Below are 27,500 nucleotides of genomic sequence, written 5' to 3'. Positions count from 1 at the left end.
TCCAGTGTTCCCCAGTCTCCTCCAGTGTTCTCCAGCCTCCTCCAGTGTTCTCCAGCCTCCTCCAGTGTTCTCCAGCATCTTCCAGTGTTCTCCAGTCTCCTCCAGTGTTCTCCAGTCTCCTCCAGTGTTCTCCAGCCTCCTCCAGTGTTCTCCAGCCTCCTCCAGTGTTCTCCAGTCTCCTCCAGTGTTCTCCAGTCTCCTCCAGTGTTCTCCAGCCTCCTCCAGTGTTCTCCAGCATCTTCCAGTGTTCTCCAGTCTCCTCCAGTGTTCTCCAGCCTCCTCCAGTGTTCTCCAGCATCTTCCAGTGTTCTCCAGTCTCCTCCAGTGTTCTCCAGTCTCCTCCAGTGTTCTCCAGCCTCCTCCAGTGTTCTCCAGCATCTTCCAGTGTTCTCCAGTCTCCTCCAGTGTTCTCCAGTCTCCTCCAGTGTTCTCCAGCCTCCTCCAGTGTTCTCCAGCCTCCTCCAGTGTTCTCCAGTCTCCTCCAGTGTTCTCCAGTCTCCTCCAGTGTTCTCCAGGCTCCTCCAGTGTTCTCCAGCCTACTCCAGTGTTCTCCAGCCTCCTCCAGTGTTCTCCAGCCTCCTCCCGTGTTCTCCAGTGTTCTCCAGTCTCCTCCAGTGTTCTCCAGTCTCCTCCAGTGTGCTCCAGGCTCCTCCAGTGTTCTCCAGCCTCCTCCAGTGTTCTCCAGCCTCCTCCAGTGTTCTCCAGCCTCCTCCAGTGTTCTCCAGCCTCCTCCAGTGTTCTCCAGTCTCTTCCAGTGTTCTCCAGCCTCTTCCAGTGTTCTCCAGCATCTTCCAGTGTTCTCCAGCATCTTCCAGTGTTCTCCAGCATCTTCCAGTGTTCTCCAGCATCTTCCAGTGTTCTCCAGCATCTTCCAGTGTTCTCTAGTCTCTTCCAGTGTTCTCCAGCCTCTTCCAGTGTTCTCCAGCATCTTACAGTGTTCTCCAGCATCCTCCAGTGTTCTCCAGCCTACTCCAGTGTTCTCCAGCATCTTCCAGTGTTCTCCAGCATCTTCCAGTGTTCTCCAGCCTCTTCCAGTGTTCTCCAGTCTCCCCCAGTGTTCTCCAGCCTACTCCAGTGTTCTCCAGCATCTTCCAGTGTTCTCCAGCATCCTCCAGTGTTCTACAGCCCCCTCCAGTGTTCTCCAGCATCTTCCAGTGTTCTTCAGCATCTTCCAGTGTTCTCCAGGCTCCTCCAGTGTTCTCCAGTCTCCTCCAGTGTTCTCCAGCCTCCTCCAGTGTTCTCCAGCATCTTCCAGTGTTCTCCAGTCTCCTCCAGTGTTCTCCAACCTACTCCAGTGTTCTCCAGCATCTGCCAGTGTTCTCCAGTCTCCTCAAGTGTTCTCCAGCCTCCTCCACTGTTCTCCAGCCTCCTCCAGTGTTCTCCAGTCTCCTCCAGTGTTCTCCAGTCTCCTCCAGTGTTCTTGAGTCTCCTCCAGTGTTCTCCAGTCTCCTCAAGTGTTCTCCAGTCTCCTCCAGTGTTCTCCAGCATCTTCCAGTGTTCTCCAGTCTCCTCCAGTGTTCTCCAGCCTCCTCCAGTGTTCTCCAGTCTCCTCCAGTGTTCTCCAGCATCTTCCAGTGTTCTCCAGCCTCCTCCAGTGTTCTCCAGCCTCCTCCAGTGTTCTCCAGTCTCCTCCAGTGTTCTCCAGTCTCCTCCAGTGTTCTCCAGTCTCCTCCAGTGTTCTCCAGTCTCCTCCAGTGTTCTCCAGCCTCCTCCAGTGTTCTCCAGCCTCCTCCAGTGTTCTCCAGCATCTTCCAGTGTTCTCCAGCATCTTCCAGTGTTCTCCTGCATCTTCCAGTGTTCTCCAGCATCTTCCAGTGTTCTCCAGCCTCCTCCAGTGTTCTCTAGTCTCCTCCGGTGTTCTCCAGCCTCCTCCAGTGTTCTCTAGTCTCCTCCAGTGTTATCCAGTATCTTCCAGTGTTCTCCAGCCTACTCCAGTGTTATCCAGCATCTTCCAGTGTTCTCCAGCCTACTCCAGTGTTATCCAGCATCTTCCAGTGTTCTCCAGCATCTTCCAGTGTTCTCCAGTCTCCTCCGGTGTTCTCCAGCCTCCTCAAGTGTTCTCCAGCATCCTCCAGTGTTCTCCAGCATCCTCCAGTGTTCTCCAGTCTCCTCAAGTGTTCTCCAGCATCCTCCAGTGTTCTCCAGCCTCCTCAAGTGTTCTCCAGTCTCCTCCAGTGTTCTCCAGTCTCCTCCAGTGTTCTCCAGCCTCCTCCAGTGTTCTCCAGTCTCCTCCAGTGTTCTCCAGCCTCCTCCAGTGTTCTCCAGCATCTTCCAGTGTTCTCCAGCCTCCTCCAGTGTTCTCCAGTCTCCTCCAGGCTGCAGTTCCACACAGGAACACTGGTCAGAGCAGAACTGGAGCTGCTGAGTCTGGTGTTTCTCCACAGGTTTGTTCTTCTCCTCCGTCAGCTGGTGGAGTGGGTGTCTGCTGTCCCGCTGGACTGATGGAGCTGCTCTTCAGTGTTTCACACATCTGCACCACCCTGAGCTGGAGCTGATCATGTCTGCTAGAGCTCCTCCAGCTCTGCTTTCCTTTCTGCCTTCAGCTCCTCTACTCCTCCTCTCAGACGTGCTGCTCCGGCACCGTCCACATAGTCAGAAGCATCGCTGAAATCCAGATCAGCCGAATGTTTGTGAAAGGAGACTGTTCGTGATCGTCTGACCTCAGGTAAAGACCCGCGTCAGGACGCCTCTACCAGGGTAAATCAGGAGCAGCAGGGTACACTGTAGCCGTCTCTGTCCCTGCGTGTGTGTGTGTGTGTGCTCAGTGACTCATTTTTACATCACAACACCTCGCAGACTCATGCATATACAGCCGCTGAGCCGTATTCAGGGCACGTCGACCGCCAACACCGTCCCACAATCCTCCAGTGTGTGTGTGCAGCCAGTTTCAGATCGGCGGAGTGTGTTCCTGAAGCCCAGATCACAGCCTGATGACACTCAGCGCAACAGAGAACACACACACACACACACACACACACACACACATACACACACACACACATACACACACACAGCTCATCAGATCACTAGAGTTGTCTTGTAGATCAGCGTCTGTGTGTGTGTGTGTGTGTGTGTGTGTGTGTGTGTGTGTGTGTGTGTGTGTGTGTGTGTGTGTGTGTGTGTGTGAAGCTCCGACACGGCTGATCCTGAGGACTCGGCACGCAATTCTGTTTATAAGAGGTGGATGCAGATGTGTGTGTGTGTGTGTGTGTGTGTGTGTGTGTGTGTGTGAGTGTGTGTGTGTGTGTACAGTATGAAATCTATTACAGTGTTTTCTCTGTTTGCATCTGTTATCAGGCCAACACACACACGCACACACACACACACACACACACACACACACACACACACATACACACAGACAGACAGCGAGACGATGAGGATGAGATGGAGGACAGCAGGTGATGCGGACGCGGCGGTGTGTGTGTGTGTGTGTGTGTGTTACCTGTCTGGAGAAGAGGATTTCTCTGAGTTGACGGACATCAGCAAGCCGCAGGCTCCCGAGAGACGGAGGAGCAGAAGCAGGACGAAGAAAACACAGTGTGTGTGTGTGTGTGTGTGTGTGTCTTTCCGGAGCGTTCTGCTGGCCGTGAGGGGAGGGGGCGCTCTTCCTCCTCTTCCTCCTCCTCCTCTTCCTCACAGGAGAATAAAGGCTGGAGGACACAGAGATGCGGCGCACACACACACACACACCCGTCTCCACTGCTGTTCCTCCACGGTGTTTCTGAAGGCGATGAGCAGCTCGCACACACAACACACACACACACTCTGCCTGCGTCTGTGTGTTCTGCAGCGCTGCACAATAACAGATCTGTGCGCGCAACGGGCCGCACCACTGAGCCAGAGCGGGGGGATCTGAGCTCGCAGCGGGCCGCACCACTGAGCCAGAGCGGGGGGATCTGAGCTTGTAGCGGGCTGCACCATTAAGCCAGAGCGGGGGGATCTGAGCTCGCAGTGGGCTGCACCACTGAGCCAGAGTGGAGGCATCAGAGCTGAAACAGGAGCTGCTTCACTGTGAGCCTGAGCCTGAGCCCCCCTCCACAGATCAGCTGCGCTGCCGTTACGACATCCTGTAACCCAGGGCAACACTCTCTCACTCACTCACTCGCCCGCTCACTCACTCTCTCTCTCTCTCTGCTTCTCAAGAAGCTGCTGCTGGTTTTCTTTCAGCTTCTCTTCTCAGGTCCTCTGTCTGTACACACACACACACACACACACACACACACACACACACACACACACACACACACACAGGCATGATAACCCCATGATGGTTTCTGTGTTTCTCTTGTGTGTTTAAAAGAGTCACTGTAGACACACACCGGTGTGTGTGTGTGTGTGTGTGTACTGAACAGTTTCAGGAGTGTGTATGGCAGTGCTGTGATGTCGGAGGATCCTCTGCACTTCCTGTGACGCGCAGCACAACAGACTGGAGGAAACCGGCCGCTGCCATGGCAACCGTCAGATCGCGAACAACGCAAGATGAGAAGAAATGCAGACGCATCTTACACACACACACACACACACACACACACACATGGAAACACATTGACAAACACACACACATGGACACTCAGACACACAGGACGCCGCTGCGGGGACGCTGCTCCATCTCTACGCTTCAGATGATATTTTAGGGTCCAGAATTGAGGCTGCCTGAAGCAACTATCTTTACATGGCCTACTTACACACACACACACACACACACACAGAGAGAGACAGACAGAAAGAGAGCAAGGCACAGGAGCTGAGCTGGATTTTTGTCCTCTTTGAAAGAATCAGTGTGTGTGGCCAGCTCTGACACACACACACACACACAGAGACACACACACACACACACACTCAGCTGTAGTGGTGTGTGTTCTGTAGTGTATTCTCTCTCCTCAACGCTCACAGCTCACTCTGCTCTTCTTCATCTCCACACTCCGGCTGGGTTATGAGCCCTCTGCTCACGTCCCCACAGTGACACAAGTCCCCATGAGTCTGTGTGCATTCAGGTTTAAGTCCCACACACACACACACACACACACACCGTGCTGAGCTCCTCCTGTAGGAGTAGCGGCGCTCTGCCTAATGCTGTGTTCACGGCAGACGCTGTATGAACCGTGCTGTTGGCGTGTAAATGGTCACGTGAAGATTTGCGTGTTCTCGCTTCAGTCGTGTCGGGTCCTGGTCATGAGACAGCAGCTGTAGTCATGTGATGTGTGAGGGCTGATGAACAGCGCCGGTTCATTCGGAGCCGTGTCTGAGTCCACTAGCCCCGTTCAGAGGTGCAGCAGCTCTGAGCTCATCAGCTCCTCCAGAGACTGCTGGATGACGGACAGTGGCGTAGCGGACGGGCCCGCAGGGCACACACCGCAGGGGGCCCGCGTGATTAGGCGGCCCCACATCGGCTCGATTTTCAATAATTGAGAATCTGGCAACCGCAATAATCAAACTCTTGGGAACAACTGTGGTCGGAACCAAAGTTCACAGGTGGCGCTGTTCCTCGCCGCCGGTTAAAAATGACTGACTTCTGGCTACTTTGGCGCTCTCGCCGCTTTCGGTTTGTGATTGCTCCTCAGTTTGTGAAGGCTTACCCGCGCTGTCGCTCCACCCCGCCTCCCTTGCACGCTCCTCAATTTGTGATCGTTTCCCCCCAACTTGGGGCCCCGTCAGTGATCCCTGCAGGGGGCCTCCGCATCTTACGCTACGCCACTGACGACGGAGGCTCAGCGGTGCTGCAGACCCAGCCCAGCCCAGTGTGATGAGCTGTAGTCCGGTGTCGACAGCAGGATTTCCCCCCGGGACACCAACAACAGGCGCTACATCATAATCACGCACCTACAAGAGCAAGCTCCCGATTAGTTAACGCGGTGTGACCGTCCACTGAAGTTCAGGTTTTACCACTCGAGCGATTGACACGAAACACACATGAAGCGCAGCAATCGCACAACACGCTCCGCTCGCGCCGCAGGAGGACTACTCACGTCTGTGCATTAACATGTAAATCCCTCACGCTTGATGCTTCATGCACATCTGCTGTGAACGCAGCATCACCCTGATGAGGATGTCTCTGTTTCTGCAGTGTGTTGAGCTCTGACTGACAGCAGGGGATGGAGATTCACACATGAGCTGAAGATGAGCAGCTCAACAGCAGATATTCTGTGTTCATACTGTCAAACACACGTCACAGCACATCTGGAAATCACTGCTCTCGTATTTGCGCTCTCCACACTGGCCGAACCCTTCTCTGACTCGGGCTCGGGTTCATGACTGTGTGTTTGGTGTTGAATGAGGACGGTGAGTAGTGTTGCTTGTGTTTCTCATGACCGTGTGTGGTGAAGTGTATCTACACACACTCCTGATTACAGCTCTGCAGGACGCTACAGCAGTGGGCGTGGCCACAACAGAGGGGCGTTTCTCAGTGTAATAGCTGATTGGCCATCACCATAGTGACCGCTGGGGTGGGGGGGTGTTCTTCACTGCATGATTCAGAAACCTGTTTGTAAACACCCACACCTTCATTCTCCAATCAGTGAAGGGCAAACCACACCTACTTTGATTTGATTGGCTGTTTGTATTACTTTGACAATGCTGAAACTGCCAACCAGAATGACTGCCTGCATATTACTTTAAAATAACCACCTAAACTACAGCTGCAGAGAAAGAGGACACTGCTTCCGTGTGTGTGTGTGTGTGTGTGTGTGTGTGTGTGTGTGTGGCTCTAGAGGACAGGGCTGTGCTTCATTTGTGTTCAGTGTCCTGATAAGGAATCTGCAGGCGACTGGCGCCACCTGCTGGCCTGAAACGGCACAGACACACATAATGAGGTATAGACACACACACGCACACACACACACAGTTCTTCAGCATTCCTCATCTTCAGCAGGGTACAGTTAGTCCAGGTTAGTCTGCAGATGTGCAGCTCGCGGCTGTTGAAGCGGCCTGACAGCGCAGCGGGCCTCAGTCGTGTTCATCAGTTTAATATTCCTCCCTCAGTGTCGTTATTCTTCTGCAAACATCCAGATGATGATCACAGAGTTACTGTCTGAGCGCCGCTGTCCCTCTCAGACGGAGGATGAGCACTGATCACTGAGGGGAAGCAGCGCAGCACATCACCGCACTCAGCGCTGGCACACTGGCTGAACTGTATATATATATATATATATATATATATATATATATATATATATATTAGTATTGTGTGTGTGTGTGTGTGTGTGTGTGTGTGTGTGTGTGTGGTGGGCCTCAGAGGAGTGTGTGCGGTTTGATAGTGGAGGAATGAGGACAGCAGGAGTGTGTTATTACAGAAGCTGCTGTATTATGATTAGTGTCATAAGCATCACATTATACACACACACACACACACACACACACACACACACACACACAGCTGATCGATTGTCAACACGGTTACGCAACAGTTCTGCCACGCGCAAACACGAGGAAGTAGTCGCGCGTCCCCGATCCGCCGCCGTTGCCATAGTAACTGACTTGCTGCTCTATGCGCGGACACACACAGGCATATACACACAGACACATACACACAGACACACACGCGCACGCGGACTGCTGACCTGCGATGGGGAACCGTCTTCTCCTTTTTTCCTCTCGGCCTCCTCTTCCGCGCCTGAATGGCCAACACTGGAGAACCGGGAACCGGGAGCCGCCACACAGAACATCAGAGACACACACATCAGTGACAGGAGCGCGCGCGCACACACACACACACACACACACACACACACACACACACACGAGTTGCTCTGTGTGTATGAATGAAACTGCGCTGGGCGGTGTAGTGTGCACTAGATAGGGTCTGCTGTTACTCACCCTTTCTAGAGCTCATGATGATGGTCCCTAGCCGGAATCTCCTGCGCGCGACCGGCGCTTAGCGTGAGCGCGCACGCCCAATCGCGCTCATGATTATTAATGACGCATCATGTTGAAGTCCGCGCCGTCAGCCTCACTGATTGGATGGAAGCCGGCACTGATGAGTGGGCGTTAACATGATATAATAATTTATAATATTACATAATAAAAACAAGAATACAAACACATTTATGAATATTCATCATGTGGATGTATTCTACTGTGTGTATTCTGTTTAAAATGACAATATAATGTATTAACATGATAACAATAATATTGATAAACTTTATTCAGCGCTGTGTCTCTCCGTGCTCTGATTGGTCAGTGTGTCTGTAGAGGGACACTGACCCAGCGCATCAGTCTGGGTTAAACACATGTTCTGGTCTCTAGAAAATTATGGGAAACGACTGGCTGACGACACAGCTGAATGCTGATTGGATGAGACTGACACATTACACTTTATTCTCTATCTTGGTTTATATCTGGATTTGTTGAATACCTTTTTTGTATTTTCGTTGATAATTAAAAAAAGTCATAAAGAACATTACATATGTTTATTTATTTAGATTTACACACAAACGAAAACAAAACACATCTTTGTAAAACATAACGTGACCTAACCAATGCTGCGCTGCCAGAAGCCTGCTTTACTGTCGGCTAGTGGAGGAGTCGATCATAACGGAGAATCATTCACAAACGAATCGCTCCCCCCGTCAGTATGAGGAGTGAAAGCAGGAGAGGAGGTGTGCTTCAGGACATAAATTAAATCAAATGTAACAGGGAGGGAGGACAGTGCATTTCCACACACTCCAACACAAGCTTTTTGTCAGGAATGTCTGTGCGGTCACTGTCCATCAATGTAGAAAAGTGATGTAAAAGTATAAGTTTCGTAATAAAAATTGCATACTGACCACCGAGAAAACTCCCGATCATAGATATATATGTGTGCATGTGTGTATATCGCTTTGGATGGCCACTGTCCTCCACTGCAGCTTGGTCCCGCATTCAGCGCTACCCTGTACTAAAATGGCGGCTCTATTGACGCATTCCTTCCGATAGACAACAACAGGGTAGGCGACGTCTCATGTATATATCTACGCAGCACAGAGAGGAGGAGCTGCGGGGTCTGAAGCCCTTCATAAGCTCACAGTGGAATACAGCGTATCTGCATCTTCATCTCTCTCAGAGGAGGTGTCTTCATCCATATCTCCGCTCTTCTTCCTCTCCTCTGGAGCTCTGCTGTGTGCATCTCACGCTGCCAGATCTGAACGCGCAATCCCATTTGCTGTGGGGTATGATTGACAGCAGTGTAAGCCAATGCCGTTCGGCAGGGGGCGGGCCTTCGGGCAGAGTTTGTTTCCGGGGTATGTGACCGTCGCACGTGTGGATGTTCACGGAGCGGCTCGGCGCGGATTTCACGGTAAACTCTTCATCATCTTCATCTTCATCACCGCTCTGAGCTCTGCAGCGGGTAAAGCGCGCGTTTGCTGTCCGGGAAGAAGCGACTGGTGATCGGCTCTACTGTGTCTGTGTAGCGCTCAGAAAACAGGTGTGTGTGTGTGTGTGTGTTTACATAAACTGATGGTCGTGTGTGTGTGTGTGTGTGTGTGTTTACATAAACTGATGGTCGTGTGTGTGTGTGTGTGTGTGTGTGTGTGTGTGTGTGTCTCTGTGTGTGTGTGTTTACATAAACTGATGGTCGTGTGTGTGTGTGTATGTATGTATAAGTGTATATACTGATGGTGTGTTTGTACATATGTATATAATGATGGTCGTGTTTGTGTGTGTGTGTGTGTGTATGTGTGTATACACTGATGGTCATGTGTGTGTATATATTTACACACACACACACACACACACCAATGGTCGTATGTGTGTGTGTGTGCACGCTATGTACTGACGATTGTGTGTGTGTGTGTGTGTGTGTGTGTGTCAGGCTGATGGAGGACACCGCGGCCTCAGTGACTCTGGGCTCAGAGAAGCGCTCCTGCCCTGATGAAGAGCAGCACAGCGCCAAGAGGATCAGGGTGGAGGAGGAGCCACAAGAGGATGAGGAGGAGGAGCCACAGGAGGAGGAGGAGCCAGAGGAGGAGGAGGAGAGCTTCGCTGACATGATGAAGCACGGCCTCACTGAAGCAGATGTGGGCATACACAGATTCATCAGCGAACACACCGGCTTCAGCGGCATCCTGAAGGAGAGGTGAGTGTGTGTGCTGTCTGTGTGTGTGTGTGTGTGTGTGTGTGTGTGTGTGCGTGCGTGCGTGCGTGTGCGCGTGGCCGTGCGCATGTGTGTGTGTGAACAGGTGTTTTCTGTATGCAGGTATTCAGACTTTGTGGTACACGAGATCAATAAGGAGGGCCGGATGGTGCGTCTGGATGATCTGTGTGTTCCAGCTGAGGAGCAGGACAGACTGGTGTGTTTCACACACACACACACACACACACACACACGCACACACACGCACACACACACACACACACACACACACACACACCAGCCCACATCACTGAAGACCAGGACTGAGCTGAACATCCATCACGCCTTAGTGTGTTCAGCGTGTTGGTGTGTGTGTTGGTGTGTTCAGCGTGTTGGTGTGTGTGTTGGTGTGTTCAGCGTGTTGGTGTGTGTGTTCGGGGTGTTGGTGTGTGAGGGGTGTGTGTGTTTGTGTGTTCAGGGTGTGTATGTGTGTATTTCGGCATGTTAGTGTGTGTATGTGTGTGTTCAGCGTATTGGTGTGTGTGTTGGTGTGTGTGTTCAGCGTGTTGGTGTGTGTATGTGTGTATTTTGGCATGTTAGTGTGTTCAGGGTGTGTGTGTGTGTGTATGTTTGGGTCCAATAAGCGAGAGTTCAGTTTGCTCTGACTTTAGTAATAATGTAGAGTAACCGAGCCCTGTGGAACCGCTCAGTGTACTGTTGATCTGATGCCTCTTCATCACCGGACTCACACTGATAACGCTCGGATTCATCAGAGACCGGCGCTTCCTGTGAAGGCTGATTGACACTTCTGCATCAAGCGCACGGGTCAGCTACAGCGCGGCGTTCGACTGGACGCGTAACCCACGCCGAGGCCGTCGCTGACGCCCTCCTCTCAGAAATCTGTTACTGCATGTCACAACGACGCGTAGCGCACGCTCTGATTAATCGACTTGCTAGCGCTGATGAGTCTGGGCGGAACCGAGAGCTCGCACTGAGGGCGGCAGCAGCAGGTCCTGTAGACTCTCAGCAGTGGTTCTGTTCCTGTGCTGTAAAATGATCAGATTTAATCTCGCACAGACACTGCAGGATGGAGCAGATGCGGCTCCCTCTAGTGTCTCTGACAGAAACAGCAGCTGTGAATCGGGTCTCTGTTAAGAACAGCTTCAGAAACTCCTGAGCACGAGTGCTTCAGTCAGCTGGTCTGTGTAGGATCCAACACGGACGTTGTTGGTTTGGAGGAGTTGCCCAGGTCAGACGGCTCCTGCTCTCCTGCTGCTGCTGCGGAGCGTCTGCTGTTCCTCCATCATTGATCTGCAGGAGCAGACTGACGCTGATCTCTCTCTCACAGCAGGGTGTGAAGATCTCAGTGAATCACGGCTTTCAGGAGACGCCCGACTGACTGTGTGTTTTCCTTGTGTGTGTCTGTGTGTGTGTGTGTGTGCGCCACAGGACCCGAGTGAGAGCAGCTCCGCAGAGGCACAGACTCTCTCTGAGGAGCAGAAACAGCAGCTGGAGGACCTGCAGCTCTTCAGGAATAAAGAGGGACAGGTGTTCATCCAGGTGAGGCTTCAGCAGACACACTGCATGCTGGGAAACAGGACTCGCTCTTCACCGCTGTATATGTGCGTGTGTGTGTGTTTCAGGTGCAGGAGGACTCGAAGGAGCAGCGCACACTCCTGCACAGAGCGGTGAAGACTCTGTTTCCCGGCCTGGAGACCAAGACGGAGGAGCGCGACGGGCAGAGGGTAATTGTGGCGTATCACGCGGCCGGCAAGACAGCGCTGGCAGGTACTGTGTGTGTGTGTTTGTGTGTGTGTGTGTGTGTGTGTGTGCGTGTGTGTGTTTGTCCCCTGAATGCCCTTTGACCTAATAATGACTTGCATGAGTGGCTGCCTCTCATTCCTGATCTGTGCTTCTCCACTTCTGCTCCTTGCCCCCTCCTATCTCTCTGTAATGCTCTGTTGTTCCTCTATCGCTCTATAATGCTCTGTTGTCCCTCTATCGCTCTGTAATGCTCTGTTGTTCCTCTATCGCTCTATAATGCTCTGTTGTCCCTCTATCGCTCTGTAATGCTCTGTTGTTCCTCTATCGCTCTGAAATGCTCTGTCCCTCTATCGCTCTGTTGTTCTTCTATCGCTCTAATGCTCTTGTTCTTTTATCGCTCTGTAATGCTCTGTTTTTTCTCTATCGCTCTGTTGTTCTTCTATCGCTCTGTAATGCTCTGTTGTTCCTCTATCGCTCTGTAATGCTCTGTCCCTCTATCGCTCTGTTGTTCTTCTATCACTTTAATGCTGTTGTTCTTCTATCACTCTAATGCTGTCGTTCCTTTATCACTCTGTAATGCTCTGTCCCTCTATCGCTCTGTTGTTCTTCTATCGCTCTAATGCTCTTGTTCTTCTATCGCTCTGTAATGCTCTGTTGTCCCTCTATCGCTGTTTTTCCTCTATCAATCTGTAATGCTCTGTTGTTCTTCTATCACTCTAATGCTGTTGTTCCTTTATCACTCTGTAATGCTCTGTCCCTCTATCGCTCTGTTGTTCTTCTATCGCTCTAATGCTCTTGTTCTTCTATCGCTCTGTAATGCTCTGTTGTCCCTCTATCGCTGTTTTTCCTCTATCAATCTGTAATGCTCTGTTGTGGTTCTATCACTCTAATGCTGTCGTTCCTTTATCACTCTGTAATGCTCTGTCCCTCTATCGCTCTGTTGTTCTTCTATCGCTCTAATGCTCTTGTTCTTCTATCGCTCTGTAATGCTCTGTTGTTCCTCTATCGCTCTGTAATGCTCTGTTTTTTCTGTAATGCTCTGTTTTTTCTCTATCGCTCTGTAATGCTCTGTTTTTTCTCTATCACTCTGTTGTTCTTCTATCGCTCTGTAATGCTCTGTTGTTCCTCTATCGCTCTGTAATGCTGTTATTCCTCTATCGCTCTGTAATGCTGTTGTTCTTCTATCGCTCTGTAATGCTCTGTTGTTCCTCTATCGCTCTGTTGTTCCTCTATCGCTCCTCCTCCTGTGCTCCTGTGGACAGAGCTCAGACCTTCAGCAGGTAAGATCAGTGTAAACTCAGCTTGTGTCTTTCCTTCTGACTTGAGGTGGTTGTTGCTTTGTTCACAGGGTAAATGTGTGTTTTCTGTGAGAGGAAGTGAAATGAAATGATTAAGAGTGCAGTGTAGTGTAGTTTTAGGCTGTTCTGCATTCAGCTGATCTGTCCTGTCTTCACGTCTCTCAACCAAAAGCCCCTCGAAAGCATTCATGGCCGAAGAACCGCGGGAGTTTCTGCCACTTTGTGCTTTATAAAGAGAACAAGGACACCATGGAGGCCATCAACATCCTGTCCCGGTTCCTCAGGTGGGTCAAACGTCCTGAGGCTGACCCCACATTACACTGTGTGTGTATTTGTCTGTTCCACACTGAGCCGTGTGTGTGTTTTTGTTTCTGCAGGGTCAGACCCAACATGTTCTCCTACATGGGTACCAAAGACAAGAGAGCCATCAGTGTGCAGGAGATCGCCGTGCTAAAGTGAGCAGTCTGACATTCGTGTGTGTGTGTGTGTGAGTTCAAAAATCAATGTGTGTGTGTTTGCAGGATCAGCGCTGAGAGATTGTCTCACCTCAACAAATGCCTGATGAACCTAAAGCTGGGAAACTTCTGCTATAAGAAGCATCCACTGAAGTTGGGAGAACTGCAGGGAAATCACTTCACCGTAGTGCTCAGGTCAGCCTGTTTATACTGTATATTACACCGATATGCTGTAAACCCGCTCTATTACACACCGATATGCTGTAAACCCGCTCTATTACACACCGATATGCTGTAAACCCGCTCTATTACACACCGATATGCTGTAAACCCGCTCTATTACAAACCGATATGCTGTAAACCCGCTCTATTACACAACGATATGCTGTAAACCCGCTCTATTACACACCGATATGCTGTAAACCCGCTCTATTACACACCGATATGCTGTAAACCCGCTCTATTACACACCGATATGCTGTAAACCCGCTCTATTACACACCGATATGCTGTAAACCCGCTCTATTATACACCGGTATGCTGTAAACCCGCTCTATTACACACCGATATGCTGTAAACCAGCTCTATTATACACCGATATGCTGTAAACCCGCTCTATTATACACCAATATGCTGTAAACCCGCTCTATTATACACCGATATGCTGTAAACCCGCTCTATTATACACCAATATGCTGTAAACCCGCTCTATTATACACCGATATGCTGTAAACCCGCTCTATTATACACCGATATGCTGTAAACCCGCTCTATTACACACCGATATGCTGTAAACCCGCTCTATTACACACCGATATGCTGTAAACCCGCTCTATTATACACCGGTATGCTGTAAACCCGCTCTATTATACACCGGTATGCTGTAAACCCGCTCTATTACACACCGATATGCTGTAAACCCGCTCTATTATACACCGATATGCTGTAAACCCGCTCTATTATACACCGGTATGCTGTAAACCCGCTCTATTATACACCGATATGCTGTAAACCCGCTCTATTATACACCGATATGCTGTAAACCCGCTCTATTATACACCGATATGCTGTAAACCCGCTCTATTACACACCGGTATGCTGTAAACCCGCTCTATTACACACCGGTATGCTGTAAACCCGCTCTATTATACACCGGTATGCTGTAAACCCGCTCTATTATACACCGATATGCTGTAAACCCGCTCTATTACACACCGATATGCTGTAAACCCGCTCTATTACACACCGATATGCTGTAAACCCGCTCTATTATACACCGATATGCTGTAAACCCGCTCTATTACACACCGATATGCTGTAAACCCGCTCTATTACACACCGATATGCTGTAAACCCGCTCTATTACACACCGATATGCTGTAAACCCGCTCTATTATACACCGATATGCTGTAAACCCGCTCTATTACACACCGATATGCTGTAAACCCGCTCTATTACACACCGATATGCTGTAAACCCGCTCTATTACACACCGATATGCGGTAAACCCGCTCTATTACACACCGATATGCTGTAAACCCGCTCTATTACACACCGATATGCTGTAAACCCGCTCTATTACACACCGATATGCTGTAAACCCGCTCTATTACACACCGATATGCTGTAAACCCGCTCTATTACACACCGATATGCTGTAAACCCGCTCTATTACACACCGATATGCTGTAAACCCGCTCTATTACACACCGATATGCTGTAAACCCGCTCTATTACACACCGATTTGCTGTAAACCCGCTCTATTATACACCGATATGGTGTAAACCCGCTCTATTATACACCAATATGCTGTAAACCCGCTCTATTATACACCGATATGCTGTAAACCCGCTCTATTACACACCGATATGCTGTAAACCCGCTCTATTACACACCGATATGCTGTAAACCCGCTTTATTACACACCGATATGCTGTAAACCAGCTCTATTACACACCGATATGCTGTAAACCCGCTCTATTATACACCGATATGCTGTAAACCCGCTCTATTACACACCGATATGCTGTAAACCCGCTCTATTATACACCGATATGCTGTAAACCCGCTCTATTACACACCGATATGCTGTAAACCCGCTCTATTATACACCGATATGCTGTAAACATCTGTTCAAATGAGCACTAACTAGTGAACTTCAGCTGCTGCTTGAACTGGAGTGTGGTTGAGGCGCTTTAGCTTTGTGTACTCGGAGGATAGATGCAGTATGTGCTGTAGATCTACAGTATGTTGTGTCTCGCTGCAGGAACATCTCCGGCTCTCAGCAGCAGGTGGATCAGGCCATGAACTCGCTGCAGAACACTGGGTTCATCAACTACTACGGCATGCAGCGATTCGGGACCACAGCCGTGCCCACACACCGCGTCGGCAGGTCAGACACACACACACACACACACACACACACACACACACACATATACAAGTTTTGCAGCTTTTCAACTTTTCCTCCTCCTCCTCCTCTTCTTCTTCTCCTCCAGGGCGATCCTGCAGAACAACTGGAAGGAGGTGGTGGATCTGATCCTGAAGCCTCGTCCTGGAGGTCAGCCGCTTCTCTGTTCTCGTCATTAGGGAAGCCAGCAGTGACATTAATGAGTGTTTGATTAAAGGCCTTCAGTAAGAGTAGATGTAGATGTTAACCCGAGGAGTCCCTGCAGAGCTCCACACTGCTCCTCTAGCGGCGTAAACACACACTGCAGACTTTAACACAGAGCAGTGCGTCAGACTTGCAGATGTGTGTGTAGGAGCTGTAGAGCGCTGTGATGAGTGTCATTCACGAACTGATGTGTGTGTGTGTGTGTGTGCATGCAGCGGAGAAGGGTTACCTGGTGAAGTGCCGAGAGGAGTGGGCTCGAACCCAGGACCCCGCAGCGGCGCTCCGCAAGCTGCCGGTGAAGCGCTGTGTGGAGGGTCAGCTGCTGCGGGGACTCGCCAAACACGGCAAACACAACATCATCACCGCATTCGCACTGGTGAGAGAAACAACACACACTGGGCTGTCACTATACACTCTCTAACACACAACACAACCCCAGTCTAGCTGGAGTTCAGCTGTGTGTGTGTGTGTGTGTGTGTGTGTGTGTGTGTGTGTGTGTGTGTGTGTGTGTGTGTGTGTGTGATTGTCCTCAGATCCCTCGCAACAACAGGCTGATGTACATCCACAGCTATCAGAGCTATGTGTGGAACAGTATGGTCAGCAGACGTGTGGACGCTTACGGGCTCCGAGCTGTGGAGGGAGACCTGATCCTCAGAGGGGGTGAGTGATGAAGAGGAGGAGGATGAGGGTGATGATGATGAAGATGGCTGAGCTCTCTCTGTGTGTTCCAGGCTCCGCTCATGTTCTGTCAGCAGACGAGGCTCAGAAACACTCCATTCATGATGTGGTGATGCCCCTGCCGGGGTTTGATGTCATTTATCCCACACACAGCGGTAAGGTATTCCGGGTAACCCAGCCTGTCAGCGTGGAGATGGACTGTCTGACGTGTGTTTCTCGCAGTGTGTGTAAAGTGTGTGTTTCTCGCAGTGTGTGTAAAGTGTGTGTTTCTCGCAGTGTGTGTAAAGTGTGTGTTTCTCGCAGTGTGTGTAAAGTGTGTGTTTCTCGCAGTGTGTGTAAAGTGTGTGTTTCTCGCAGTGTGTGTAAAGTGTGTGTTTCTCGCAGTGTGTGTAAAGTGTGTGTTTCTCGCAGTGTGTGTAAAGTGTGTGTTTCTCCGCAGTGGGTCAGGGATACAGGGAGATGCTGAGCGCCGATGACCTGGACATCGATAACATGCGGCACAAAGTCCGAGATTATTCTCTGGCTGGAGCCTACAGGAGAGTGCTGATCCGGCCCAGCGACGTCAGCTGGTAAATGAGCTCGTTATCCCGATCCTCATCAGTGTCTGTTCGTCATCTCGATCCTCATTATCTCGTCCTCCACAGGGAGCTGGTCCAGTATGATGACCCTCGAGTGCCACTCGTCCACACAGACCTGGAGAAGCTGGAGAACAAACCGGCTCCAGTCTACCTGACAGGTGCCACACACATACACACCACCTCAGGTGCTACATGAACACACTCTCACACAAACACACACACAAACACACACACACACACTTTCATTATTTCCTCATCTGGTCTTGACAGTCACTGTGTAACGTCTCTAGCAGAGTGGGGTCATAGGTCACGCGCATCTGTGACAAACATTCCTCACACACACACACACACACACACACACACAGTATTTAAGCTGAAAGCAGTCCTCATTCGTCATCCTGCACAGTCAGCGCTGGTTTATATCCACACTGTATGCAGCTAACACCCAGGGATGTGATTTGCTATTTTCTGAGCTCAATGGTGTGAACCCGGTGATTTGTGCACATCCGAAGGTTTTTTTTTGTAGGGGGGGGGGGGGGTCATCATGAGGTTCATCGTCATCGGAGCAGATGAGCTGATGTTTTGCCTCCTCAGTGTTCATCGTTGTGCTCGAGGAGCAGTAAGGGCTTCATTCCGCATGTCACTCAGGGGTGTAGTTGTAGACCTCCTAGGCTGCTGTGTGTAGGGATATTGTGTAGTTCTGTATTGTGCGGCATGAGGAAGCCGCTGATCATGAAACTGTTTTACATGTGTGTGCCTCTCGATTGTCATGAACACGTGTGCTCTATGTACATTATAAATAAAGCCAGGAAAGGGAGAGTGATGAACTGTCTCGTGATGGATGATTGGACTCGGGGTGAAATGTTAAAGTATTTGAGGCTGCTCGCTTCTACTGGACTAAATATTTTCAGGCTGGACTACTAGCTTATTGATCACGTGGAATAAAGAGTCGACTAAATGACAGCGAGAGTTCTCTTCTGTGGACACAAGAGCACTGACCCGGCGGTGTGTGGATCTGTCTCCGTGTTGAAGTGAACTGTATACAGCGATTAAATATTACTTGGGTCATTATTACACTGCTAACCATCAAACCAGCGACCTGAGTGCTGTGAGAACTCTGAGCCACCATGCCGCCCCCAAATATATATATATATATGTGTGTAATTATTTATTTAATTTCTTTTTTTTGTCCTCGCCCTGATCAAGTGCCTGAACACTGCATTTCTGTCAGCACACTAACACTGTGTGTGTGTGTGTGTGTGTGTGTGTGTGTGTGTGTGTGTGTGCGTGCGTGCGTGCGTGCGTGTGTGTGTGCAGAAGGGAAGTACTGTGCGCTGAAGATGGAGTTTTCTCTGCCGTCCTCCACCTACGCCACCATGGCGGTCAGAGAAGTGCTGAAGATGGACACGAGCATCAAGAACCAGACGCAGCTCAACACCAGCTGGCTGAACTGACCATCACACACACACACACACACACACACACACACACACACACACACACACTCCTGCACAGGCGTCTTCATGTCAGGCCTGTGATGGTGAAGCTGCTGCTGAGTGTTGGTGTTGTGAGTGTGTCCTCCATCATGGGCTGTGTAGATCTTCAGCAGAACATGGAGGATTCCTGATCCACACTCTGGTGCCGTCGCTGGACTCTGACAGACAGACGCTCCATGATGTTTGAGTCCTGCTGAATCACGAGTGTATTACTGTAAATGTGTATTCTGAATAAAAAAGTTGGACGTGTGTGTGTGTGTGTGTGTGTGTATGTAATCAGTGGTGAGAGCAAACACTGCTCTGTGTGTTGAGGTCAGATGTTATTGAGCTGCTGTATCTCTGTTCAGTGTGTGTCTGTGTCTGTGTGTCTCTCTGTTCAGTGTGTGTGTGTGTGTCTCTGTCTGTGTGTCTGAGCTCCGTCATCTGCAGTCCAGCAGTGCTCAGCGGTCCGCCATCACCTCATCAGCAGCTCGGACTCGGTTGTCTGGCTTTCGCAGATCTGCTGTTCATCTTTAGGTGCTTCAGTGTCTTCAAGGTTACTGGCTACAGTTTACTGTAATACTGCATTAATATTAACCACAGACGCCATGTTCAGTGTTCCACACAGCATTTCTCCATGTGGTTTATCAGGCTGATCTGAGGACAGTCATTACTGTGACCTCTGAGCCTGCTGATCGTGTTCTGTCGTGTCTGATCAGAGGGTCTGGTTTACCCAGTGAGCGGCTGATCTCATCATTGAGCTTTATCAGACTGAAACTGGGTTTATCTGCGAGAATGATTGACGCGGTGGGCGGTCTCCAGCGTCATGCGTCATTACTGAATATTCATGAGCCTCGCCTTCGCTTGGACTGAACTTCAGTTTCGGCGTCACTCCTCAAATCTCATTCAAGCAGACACACACACATCTGGAGTTTCCTCAGGAGCTGCTGTTATTCTCCTTTTCACACACAGAGTCGACCCCGAGGACTGTCTGAGAGTAAGAGACGCGTTTCTGTTTACTTTCACTTTCTTATAAACAACCCCAGCAGATCCTCATGATGACGACGCGCCACCGCTGAGGAGAGCTGTTCAGTATTCATCCGCTGTGTGAAGAGTTATTTTGTGTTCATCCGCGCTGTGTGAAGGGTTATTCCGTGTTCATCTGCGCTGTGAAGCTCGCTGTAGTTGTTTAAGGGTGTGGTGGGTCATGTGACGCTCAGGTGTGGTCATCATTTCCCACACACGCGCATTGATATCAGTGCTCTGTGCTTGTTTCCTCAGGTATGGCGCTCTGCTGCGGGCTCGTGTCCGAGAAGAATGTTCCTGGTATAGTCTCTGCTGATATAGATGTGTGTGTGTGTGTGTGCGCATGTGTTCATGTTGTTTATTTGTGTTGTCAGTTCCTCTGAAGAGCATCAGCGTGCAGCTGCAGGTCCGCGGTCACGTGTCCTCCGTGCGCGCGACACTGCAGTACGTTAATGAGGAGGAGCGGCCACTGGAGGCGCTGTTCGTGTTTCCACTTCCGGCTGAAGCCGCGCTCTGCAGCTTTAGCGCGACTGTGGGAGGGCAGGAAATCCGGGGGGAGCTGCGGGACAAGCAGACCGTTAGTGTGAACACACACACACACACACATAGTCAGATTAGTTTCTGTCTCTCTGCTCTGACCACAGGTGTATGGGCAGACTGAGGGACACACACAGATGCTTCTGTCATCATGAATATAAAGCTCTACTGTAGAGAGAGAGAGAGAGAGTGTTTGTACTACACACACACACACACACACACACACACACACATTTTATATATGTAGATATAGATAATTACACTGAAATAATTAACACTGAAAAAAGAGCGCACACACTGTTCTGTGTTCAGACGTGTGTGTGTGTGCGCGTGCGCGTGCTGACAGACCGGCCCAGTGCTCTCGCTGCAGTGTATGAGGGATTAGTGATGAGGTCTGCAGGCTGCACACACAGCTGAAACATGACGGAGACCAGCGGCTTCATGTCCAGCACTGTAGATCACCCTCAGCACAATCCCTCCGCATGACGGATCACACACACACACACAGATCTCAGATCAGCTCAACCACACACAGATCTCAGATCAGCTCATCCACACACACACAGATCTCAGATCAGCTCAACCACACACACACAGATCTCAGATCAGCTCATCCACATACAGATCTCAGATCAGCTCAACCACACACAGATCTCAGAGAGACCAGGATCAACAGATCCAGGATCAGCTGAGTCAGATTAGAGAGGGGTGTCCTGCACAGTTTAGCTGTAACTTGCCTCAACACACCTGCAGGGAAGTTTCTAGATGGCCCAGTGAGAGCGTGATCAGCTGTTCAGGTGTGTCTGATTGGGGTTGGAGCTAAATTCAGCAGAACAGCGGCCCTCCAGGACTGAGTTTGGACACCCCTGCAGTAGATCATTTAAGTGAGTTACAAGAACAGACCACACGAGTTCACTGTGTGTGTGTGTGTGTGTGTCTCTCTCTCTCTCTCTCTCTCTCTCTCTCTCTCTCTCTCTCTCTCGGTGCATGCTGGGAGTGTACGGGTGCGTGCGAGGGTGAACACGGTGAGAGGGCGTCTGATTTTCTCTCCTTTTCTTTCTTTTTTCTCTTATTAAAGTGATAAACGAAAGTAAAGTGGATTGAAGACGTAAGTAAAAAGTTATTGTTTGTAGTTTTGGTGTGGCGGAGAAGAGAAGAGATGGCCTCCTCACCTGCGGAGGGCGCGGCGTCTCTATCTCTCCGCCACGGTGTCAGGTGTATGGCTGAACCTGGAGTGACCGTGGAGGATGTACTGTTGGCAGCCGGAGAGCAAATAGGATATGAAAATATCTGCTCTGCATCCCGCATGAATAAGGCAGTCGTTATTTTTGTGAAGGAAGAAAACTTGGTGAATCACTTGATAAGCACGGGTGTTGAGGTAAGTGGCGCTTATATCACTGTTTCACCGCTTGTCACGCCGACAACGCGTGTAACGATATCAAACGTGCCACCGTTCATAAAGAATGCTGAAATTGAACGAGCTCTTGCAAGTTATGGAAAGTTGGCTAGTCCAATTAGAATGATTTCTCTTGGATGCAAAAATGAGGCTTTAAAGCACGTGTTATCATTCAGACGGCAAGTTTTTATGTTCCTGAATGAACCAGAGCTGAACGTTTCATTTAGACTGTGGCATGAAGGGAAATCTTTTTTGCTGTACGCTAGCACTGGAAGTTTAAAGTGTTTTGAATGCGGAGATTTAGGACACAAAAAAGCCAAATGCCCTCATAAAGTGCAGGCTGATGAAAATATAGAACAGCATTCTGTTGACAGAGACCGTGATATTAACACAAATGTAGTGGAGGAACAACCCCGAGTTGTGAATGAAACGCATGATGGTGATGTTGCTGATAGTAACAGTGGTAGTGTTAGAACTGATGACGGGCCTGTGGTTTCCATAAACCAGAACAATACAGTCGAAGAAATAGCGAGACACGATGATGATGATGATGATGATGATGATGACGAGATTGTGGCAGAAAGTAGTGGAGCAGGTGTAGAGACAATGACTGAAGAAAAAGAAATTGAGCAACAACTTGAAAATTCACAAGGTCTTGAAATGAATAATGACAATGAGACTATGGATGATGATGCTTGTTCAGATATTTCAGATTTTGGTCCCCAGGTTATGGGAGAATTGTATACATTACAGGAAATAAATGATTTTCTAGATGAAACTTTTGGAAAAGTGATTGAGGTTGAGGATTTTTTCCCAGATGTGGATAAATTTATTGCTTCGGTTGTGTTGCTTCAGAAAACAGTAAGCCTTGATGAGTTGAGTAAGCAGAAGAGATTTCGGTTGAGAAAGCATTTAACAAAACTGCGCAAAGGAAAACCTCGTAAATTAAAGAAGTAAAAAATGTATAGGCTGCACAGGGTGTCTATCTTTTTTTGGTTTCTGGCTCTGTTTCTGTCCTGTCTTTTTTTTCATTTATTTATGGAGCAATTGAGGGTAGGCTCCTTAAATATTAATGGGGGTAGAGATAGGAAAAAGTTGGCAGTAATTTCAGAATTTCTAGAATTAAAAAAGATTAATGTTGCCTTTTTACAGGAAACACATTCTGATTGTGATAACGAAATAGAATGGGATATGTGGTGGGGTGGAAAACTTTTTTTGAGTCATGGATCAAATAATAGTGCAGGAGTTGCAATATTAATTTCCAAAAATTTAAATGCTAATATATTATTAGTAAAAGAAATTGAAAAAGGTAGGATCTTGTATACAAAAATAGAAATTGAAGGCTTTTTGTTTGGTTTTATTAATGTTTATGCCCCAAATAATGGGTCGGAAAGGGTGAGTTTTTTTATGAAATTAAATGAGTTTTTAAAAGGAGTAGAAGAAGGTGTTTGTATTGTTTTAGGTGGAGATTGGAACTGTACAACAGATTTTACTGTTGATAGAAATGGTGAAGAACCTCATAATCAATCTAGTTTAGTTTTATCCAGAATAATGAAGAAAAATGGGTTAGTAGACATATGGAGATTAAGAAATAAAGAGGAAAGACAGTATACATGGGTTAAAGTGACAGATAATATGGTACATGGTGCAAGATTGGATCGTTTTTATGTGGGACAAATATGGAACAACAGGGTTATAAAGGCTTTTATTTCCCCTACTGCTTTTTCGGATCATCATATGATTGGTTTAGAACTTAATATGACAAAAACGTCAAGATGTGCATATTATTGGCATTTTAATACAAAATTACTACAAGATGTTTTGTTTTGTGAGAGATTTATATTATTTTGGAATGAATGGAAAATGAAAAAGGATTCTTTTGAAAGCCTTAGTCAATGGTGGGAGGTGGGCAAAGCACAGATAAGAGTTTTTTGCCAGAACTATACTTTAAACTCTTCCTTACAAATTAAGACAACAATACAAAGACTGGAAAAAGACATTGTGCAGCTTGAAAAAGAACTTATGGATAATCCTGGAAATGTGCAGAAAGACTTTTTGAAAAAGAAAAAAGCAGAACTTGGATCTTTCTTGTACGAACGGGCAAAAGGAGCAATGATAAGAGCAAAATTTTGTTCCATTAAAGACATGGATGCTCCCAGTTCTTACTTTTTCAACTTAGAAAAAAAAAGTGCTCAACAGAAACAGATACATCATCTGCGCCGGGAAAATGGGACTATTACTTCTGATACATTGGAAATACGAAAGATGGCTGTTGATTTTTATAGAACATTATATAGTAAGGAACCATGTGACATTAAAAGTGCGGAAGAACTACTCGAGAACTTGCCAAGATTACCAGATGAACAAAAAAAGTTGTTGGACAGAGATATTACTTTCAAAGAACTAACTGAGGCAATGCAGCAATTGTCTAATGGACGGTCTCCGGGAATAGATGGACTGCCGGTTGAATTTTATCGACAATTTTGGAATGAAATCGGAATGGATTTATATGAAGTATTTTTAAGCTGTTTTAAAGAAAAGTTGCTTCCTTTGAGTTGTCGACGTGCAGTTCTCTCATTGTTACCAAAAAAAGGGGATTTATGTTTATTGAAAAACTGGAGACCTGTGTCATTATTATGTTTGGACTACAAAATTTTGTCAAAATGTCTAGCAAATAGAATTATGCATTGTTTACAATTCCTGATTGAGAATGATCAAACATATTGTGTCCCAGATAGGTCAATTATTGACAACATTTTTATGTTACGAGATGTAGTTGATTTTAGTCATCTTACAAGTAAGGATCTTGGTGTTTTATCATTAGATCAAGAAAAAGCTTTCGATAGAGTGGACCATGGCTATCTTTTTAATGTTTTAAAAAACTTTGGGTTTGGTGAAGAATTTTTATCATATATAAAACTGTTGTATTCAAATGTATTTATAATGGTTAAGGCTGGTGGGGCTTTGAGTGCACAAGTACCTATTGGAAGAGGAATCAGACAAGGCTGCCCATTGTCTGGACAGCTATATAGTCTAATGATTGAACCTCTTTTACTCAAACTTAGGAAAGATTTAAATGGTGTTGTATATAAAAATGGAGGTGAAATTGTAAAACAGGTCTTATCTGCTTATGCAGACGATATCACAGTATTTATCACCGGGCAGGAAGACATTAGAAGTTTAAATAAGAATATTAGAACTTATGAAAAAGCATCTTCAGCCAAAGTAAATTGGGAGAAAAGTGAGGGGTATATTATGGGTCAGTGGAATGAGGTGGGATATCCAAAGTTACCAGGGGGTTTGAAATGGGGTAAGGATGGGATTAAAGTTTTAGGAGTTTTTATTGGTAGTGATAAATATCGAATGAAGAATTGGGAGGGTATGCTGGATAAGGTATCTGCCCGATTGTCTAAATGGGAACCGCTATTACCACAGTTGTCATACAGGGGGAGAGTTTTAGTTGCCAATAATCTGGTAGCCTCTACACTGTGGCACAGATGTATAGTTTTGGATCCACCGGAAGATATTATATGTGAAATACAAAGGAAGCTGGTCAATTTTTTTTGGAGTGGTGAACACTGGGTCCGGGCATCAGTCATTTTTTTACCAGTGTGCGAGGGAGGTCATGGACTAGTGGATGTTAAATCTCGCATTCAAGCTTTTAGGCTACAAGCAGTAAAAAGATTTCTTTATCACAAAGAGTTGTTATGGACACCCACAACATGTGCCATTTTACAAAGGGCAGGTGGACTTGGATTAGATAAACACCTGTTTTTAATGAGATTGGAAGATATGGATTTGTCTGCAATTTCAAGTTTTTATCAGAAGATGTTTTGTGTGTGGCGTAATGTTTTAAAGGTGGAAAGAGACAAAGACAATTTCATACACTGGGCTCCTGAAGAACCTTTGTTTTTTAATAGCATGATTCAAACTAGACTTTTATCCTCAGTAAGTGTACAAGTTTGTATGCTAAAGAAGGGGATTGTGAAGCTGGGACACCTAATGAATAATAAGACATGGAAATCTGTGGAAACCATTATGGAAGTGACTGGTTTAAAATCAAAAAGACTTGCGGGACAATTTTTAACAGAAATTACTGCGGCATTACAAAACTTTTATGGAAAAATCATAACAAGTGAAAAGTTATCAGACTGGAGTGACACTAAAGATTTTCCAAGGATTGGCATTTCTTTGCAAATTTGTGATGAGAATCAAGAAGAAACCACGGACTCAATATTAAATTTGGAGACTCCTCAACTCCATAATCTAGATAATACTTCAAAAAAAGCACTATACTATGCAACAGTGAAAGTAGTACACCAAAAGTCACTAAGGAGACAAAAAGTTTCAAAATGGAGAGGATTGTTGGGTCCAGATTTCCTTGTAAGAGACAGGTGGAGGACCTTGTATAAACTCCCTGTAGAAAAACGAACTGCTGATCTACAGTGGAGGATTATTCATGGAGCCATAGCTACGAACAGACATGTGGCACACCTAAATCCAGCAGTGGGTGGGCAGTGTTGGTTTTGTGACGAGGGAGAAGATTTAGAGCACTTGTTTTTAAAATGTAAAAGACTAGGTAATTTGTTTGAATTACTTAGAATATGGTTTCAGAGGTTTGAAGAAGATTTCTCAGATAAACTATTTATAGGTGGATTGAAATATAGGTTTATAAAAAGAAGGAAAGTATGTTTATTGAATTATTTATTAGGTACAGCAAAATTAGCAATATGGAAAACTAGGAAAAATAAAGGTATGGGTTTGATGGCAACTGATCCTGAAGTAATGTTTCTGTATTTGGTGACAGCGAGAATAAAAATTGAATTTGCGTATTACAACTTAACAAATAATGTAGCTGGGTTCCATGAATGCTGGTGTATTAATGAGGCTCTATGTGTTGTACATGATGATCTCTTGGTGTTAAATTTTTAAATTTTGTATGTTTTTGAATATATCTGAGATGTTTTTTTAATTGGCAATGTAAGCAATTGATAAATTAAAGTATTATTCAACCTCTCTCTCTCTCTCTCTCTCTCTCTCTCTCTCTCTCTCTCTCTCTCTCTCTCTCTCTCTCTCTCTCTCTCTCTCTCTCGCAGGCGCGTGATGAGTATGATGACGGTGTGAGCGCGGGCCGGCAGGTGTTTCTGCTGGAGGAGAGTGATCAGAGCGCAGACGTGTTCCGCCTCAGTGTGGGCTGCCTACCTGCGGGCGGAGCGGCCACCGTCAGCTTCACCTACAGCACTGAGCTCACTGTGGAGGAGGATGGAGGACTGCGCTACTGCCTGCCGGCGGTGCTGAACCCGCGATACACACCTGCAGGTGCACACACACACACACACACACACACACACGCCACTGTAGTTTTGCTCTGATGTTGATCTGCTTTCAGTGTGGGCCACAGGTCTCAGACTGGACTCCTGGAGGGCCGCGGTTCTGCAGTTCTGCTCCAGCCCTGATCAAACACAGCTGATCCACTAATGGAGGAGTTCAACACCACTGGACACGCTACAGCAGGAGAGAGCTGGAGCAGAGCTGCGGCCCTCCAGGAGTCCAGTCTGAGCCCACTGCTGTACACACTGTAGAACTGTACACTAGCTGAAGACCAGGGTCTGGAGTTTTACTGTGT

General features: G+C 47.7%; 3 protein-coding genes across 18 annotated transcripts in view; 2 read left to right on the top strand and 1 right to left on the bottom strand.

Annotated features, from left to right (window-relative positions):
- The window catches only part of srpk2 (SRSF protein kinase 2), a 26,424-nt gene extending 18,560 nt beyond the window's left edge, over positions 1–7,864 (bottom strand). For 3 of the 9 annotated variants that reach the window (XM_009297680.5, XM_005170649.6, XM_073942436.1), the window contains exon 1: positions 3,446–3,813. In XM_009297680.5, the coding sequence (XP_009295955.3) occupies positions 3,446–3,483 (38 nt within the window). In that variant the 5' untranslated portion in view covers positions 3,484–3,813. Of the gene's footprint in view, positions 820–3,445; positions 3,814–7,559; positions 7,627–7,815 lie in introns of those variants that run through there. The other 6 variants (XM_021470560.3, XM_073942433.1, XM_021470561.3 and 3 more) reach the window with 3 other exon arrangements.
- Positions 1–19,185, top strand: part of pus7 (pseudouridine synthase 7) — a 38,669-nt gene extending 19,484 nt beyond the window's left edge. Inside the window, exons 1-17 of one of the 7 annotated variants that reach the window (NM_001122698.2) lie at positions 9,203–9,403; positions 9,791–10,054; positions 10,175–10,268; positions 11,501–11,611; positions 11,695–11,839; positions 13,078–13,095; positions 13,286–13,397; positions 13,491–13,568; positions 13,635–13,763; positions 15,837–15,962; positions 16,069–16,130; positions 16,400–16,560; positions 16,718–16,844; positions 16,916–17,017; positions 17,302–17,431; positions 17,507–17,598; positions 18,758–19,185. In NM_001122698.2, the coding sequence (NP_001116170.1) occupies positions 9,795–10,054; positions 10,175–10,268; positions 11,501–11,611; positions 11,695–11,839; positions 13,078–13,095; positions 13,286–13,397; positions 13,491–13,568; positions 13,635–13,763; positions 15,837–15,962; positions 16,069–16,130; positions 16,400–16,560; positions 16,718–16,844; positions 16,916–17,017; positions 17,302–17,431; positions 17,507–17,598; positions 18,758–18,894 (1,884 nt within the window). In that variant the 5' untranslated portion in view covers positions 9,203–9,403; positions 9,791–9,794 and the 3' untranslated portion in view covers positions 18,895–19,185. Of the gene's footprint in view, positions 1–9,202; positions 9,404–9,790; positions 10,055–10,174; positions 10,269–11,500; positions 11,612–11,694; positions 11,840–13,077; positions 13,096–13,285; positions 13,398–13,490; positions 13,569–13,634; positions 13,764–15,836; positions 15,963–16,068; positions 16,131–16,399; positions 16,561–16,717; positions 16,845–16,915; positions 17,018–17,301; positions 17,432–17,506; positions 17,599–18,757 lie in introns of those variants that run through there. The other 6 variants (XM_073941941.1, XM_073941945.1, XM_068217353.1 and 3 more) reach the window with 6 other exon arrangements.
- A 620-nt stretch (positions 19,186–19,805) lies between these two features.
- The window catches only part of vwa5a (von Willebrand factor A domain containing 5A), an 18,293-nt gene continuing 10,598 nt past the window's right edge, over positions 19,806–27,500 (top strand). The window contains exons 1-4 of one of the 2 annotated variants that reach the window (XM_073942009.1): positions 19,806–19,912; positions 20,197–20,241; positions 20,316–20,518; positions 26,971–27,193. In XM_073942009.1, coding sequence (XP_073798110.1) covers positions 20,199–20,241; positions 20,316–20,518; positions 26,971–27,193 — 469 coding nt within the window. In that variant the 5' untranslated portion in view covers positions 19,806–19,912; positions 20,197–20,198. The remainder of the gene's footprint in view (positions 19,913–20,196; positions 20,242–20,315; positions 20,519–26,970; positions 27,194–27,500) is intronic. The other variant, NM_001004604.1, reaches the window with a different exon arrangement.

This window comes from Danio rerio, chromosome 25, assembly GCF_049306965.1.
Source record: "Danio rerio strain Tuebingen ecotype United States chromosome 25, GRCz12tu, whole genome shotgun sequence".
Classification (NCBI taxonomy): domain Eukaryota; kingdom Metazoa; phylum Chordata; class Actinopteri; order Cypriniformes; family Danionidae; genus Danio; species Danio rerio.
Note: the sequence above shows the minus strand (reverse complement) of the source record. Positions and strands in the feature narration are given on the sequence as shown.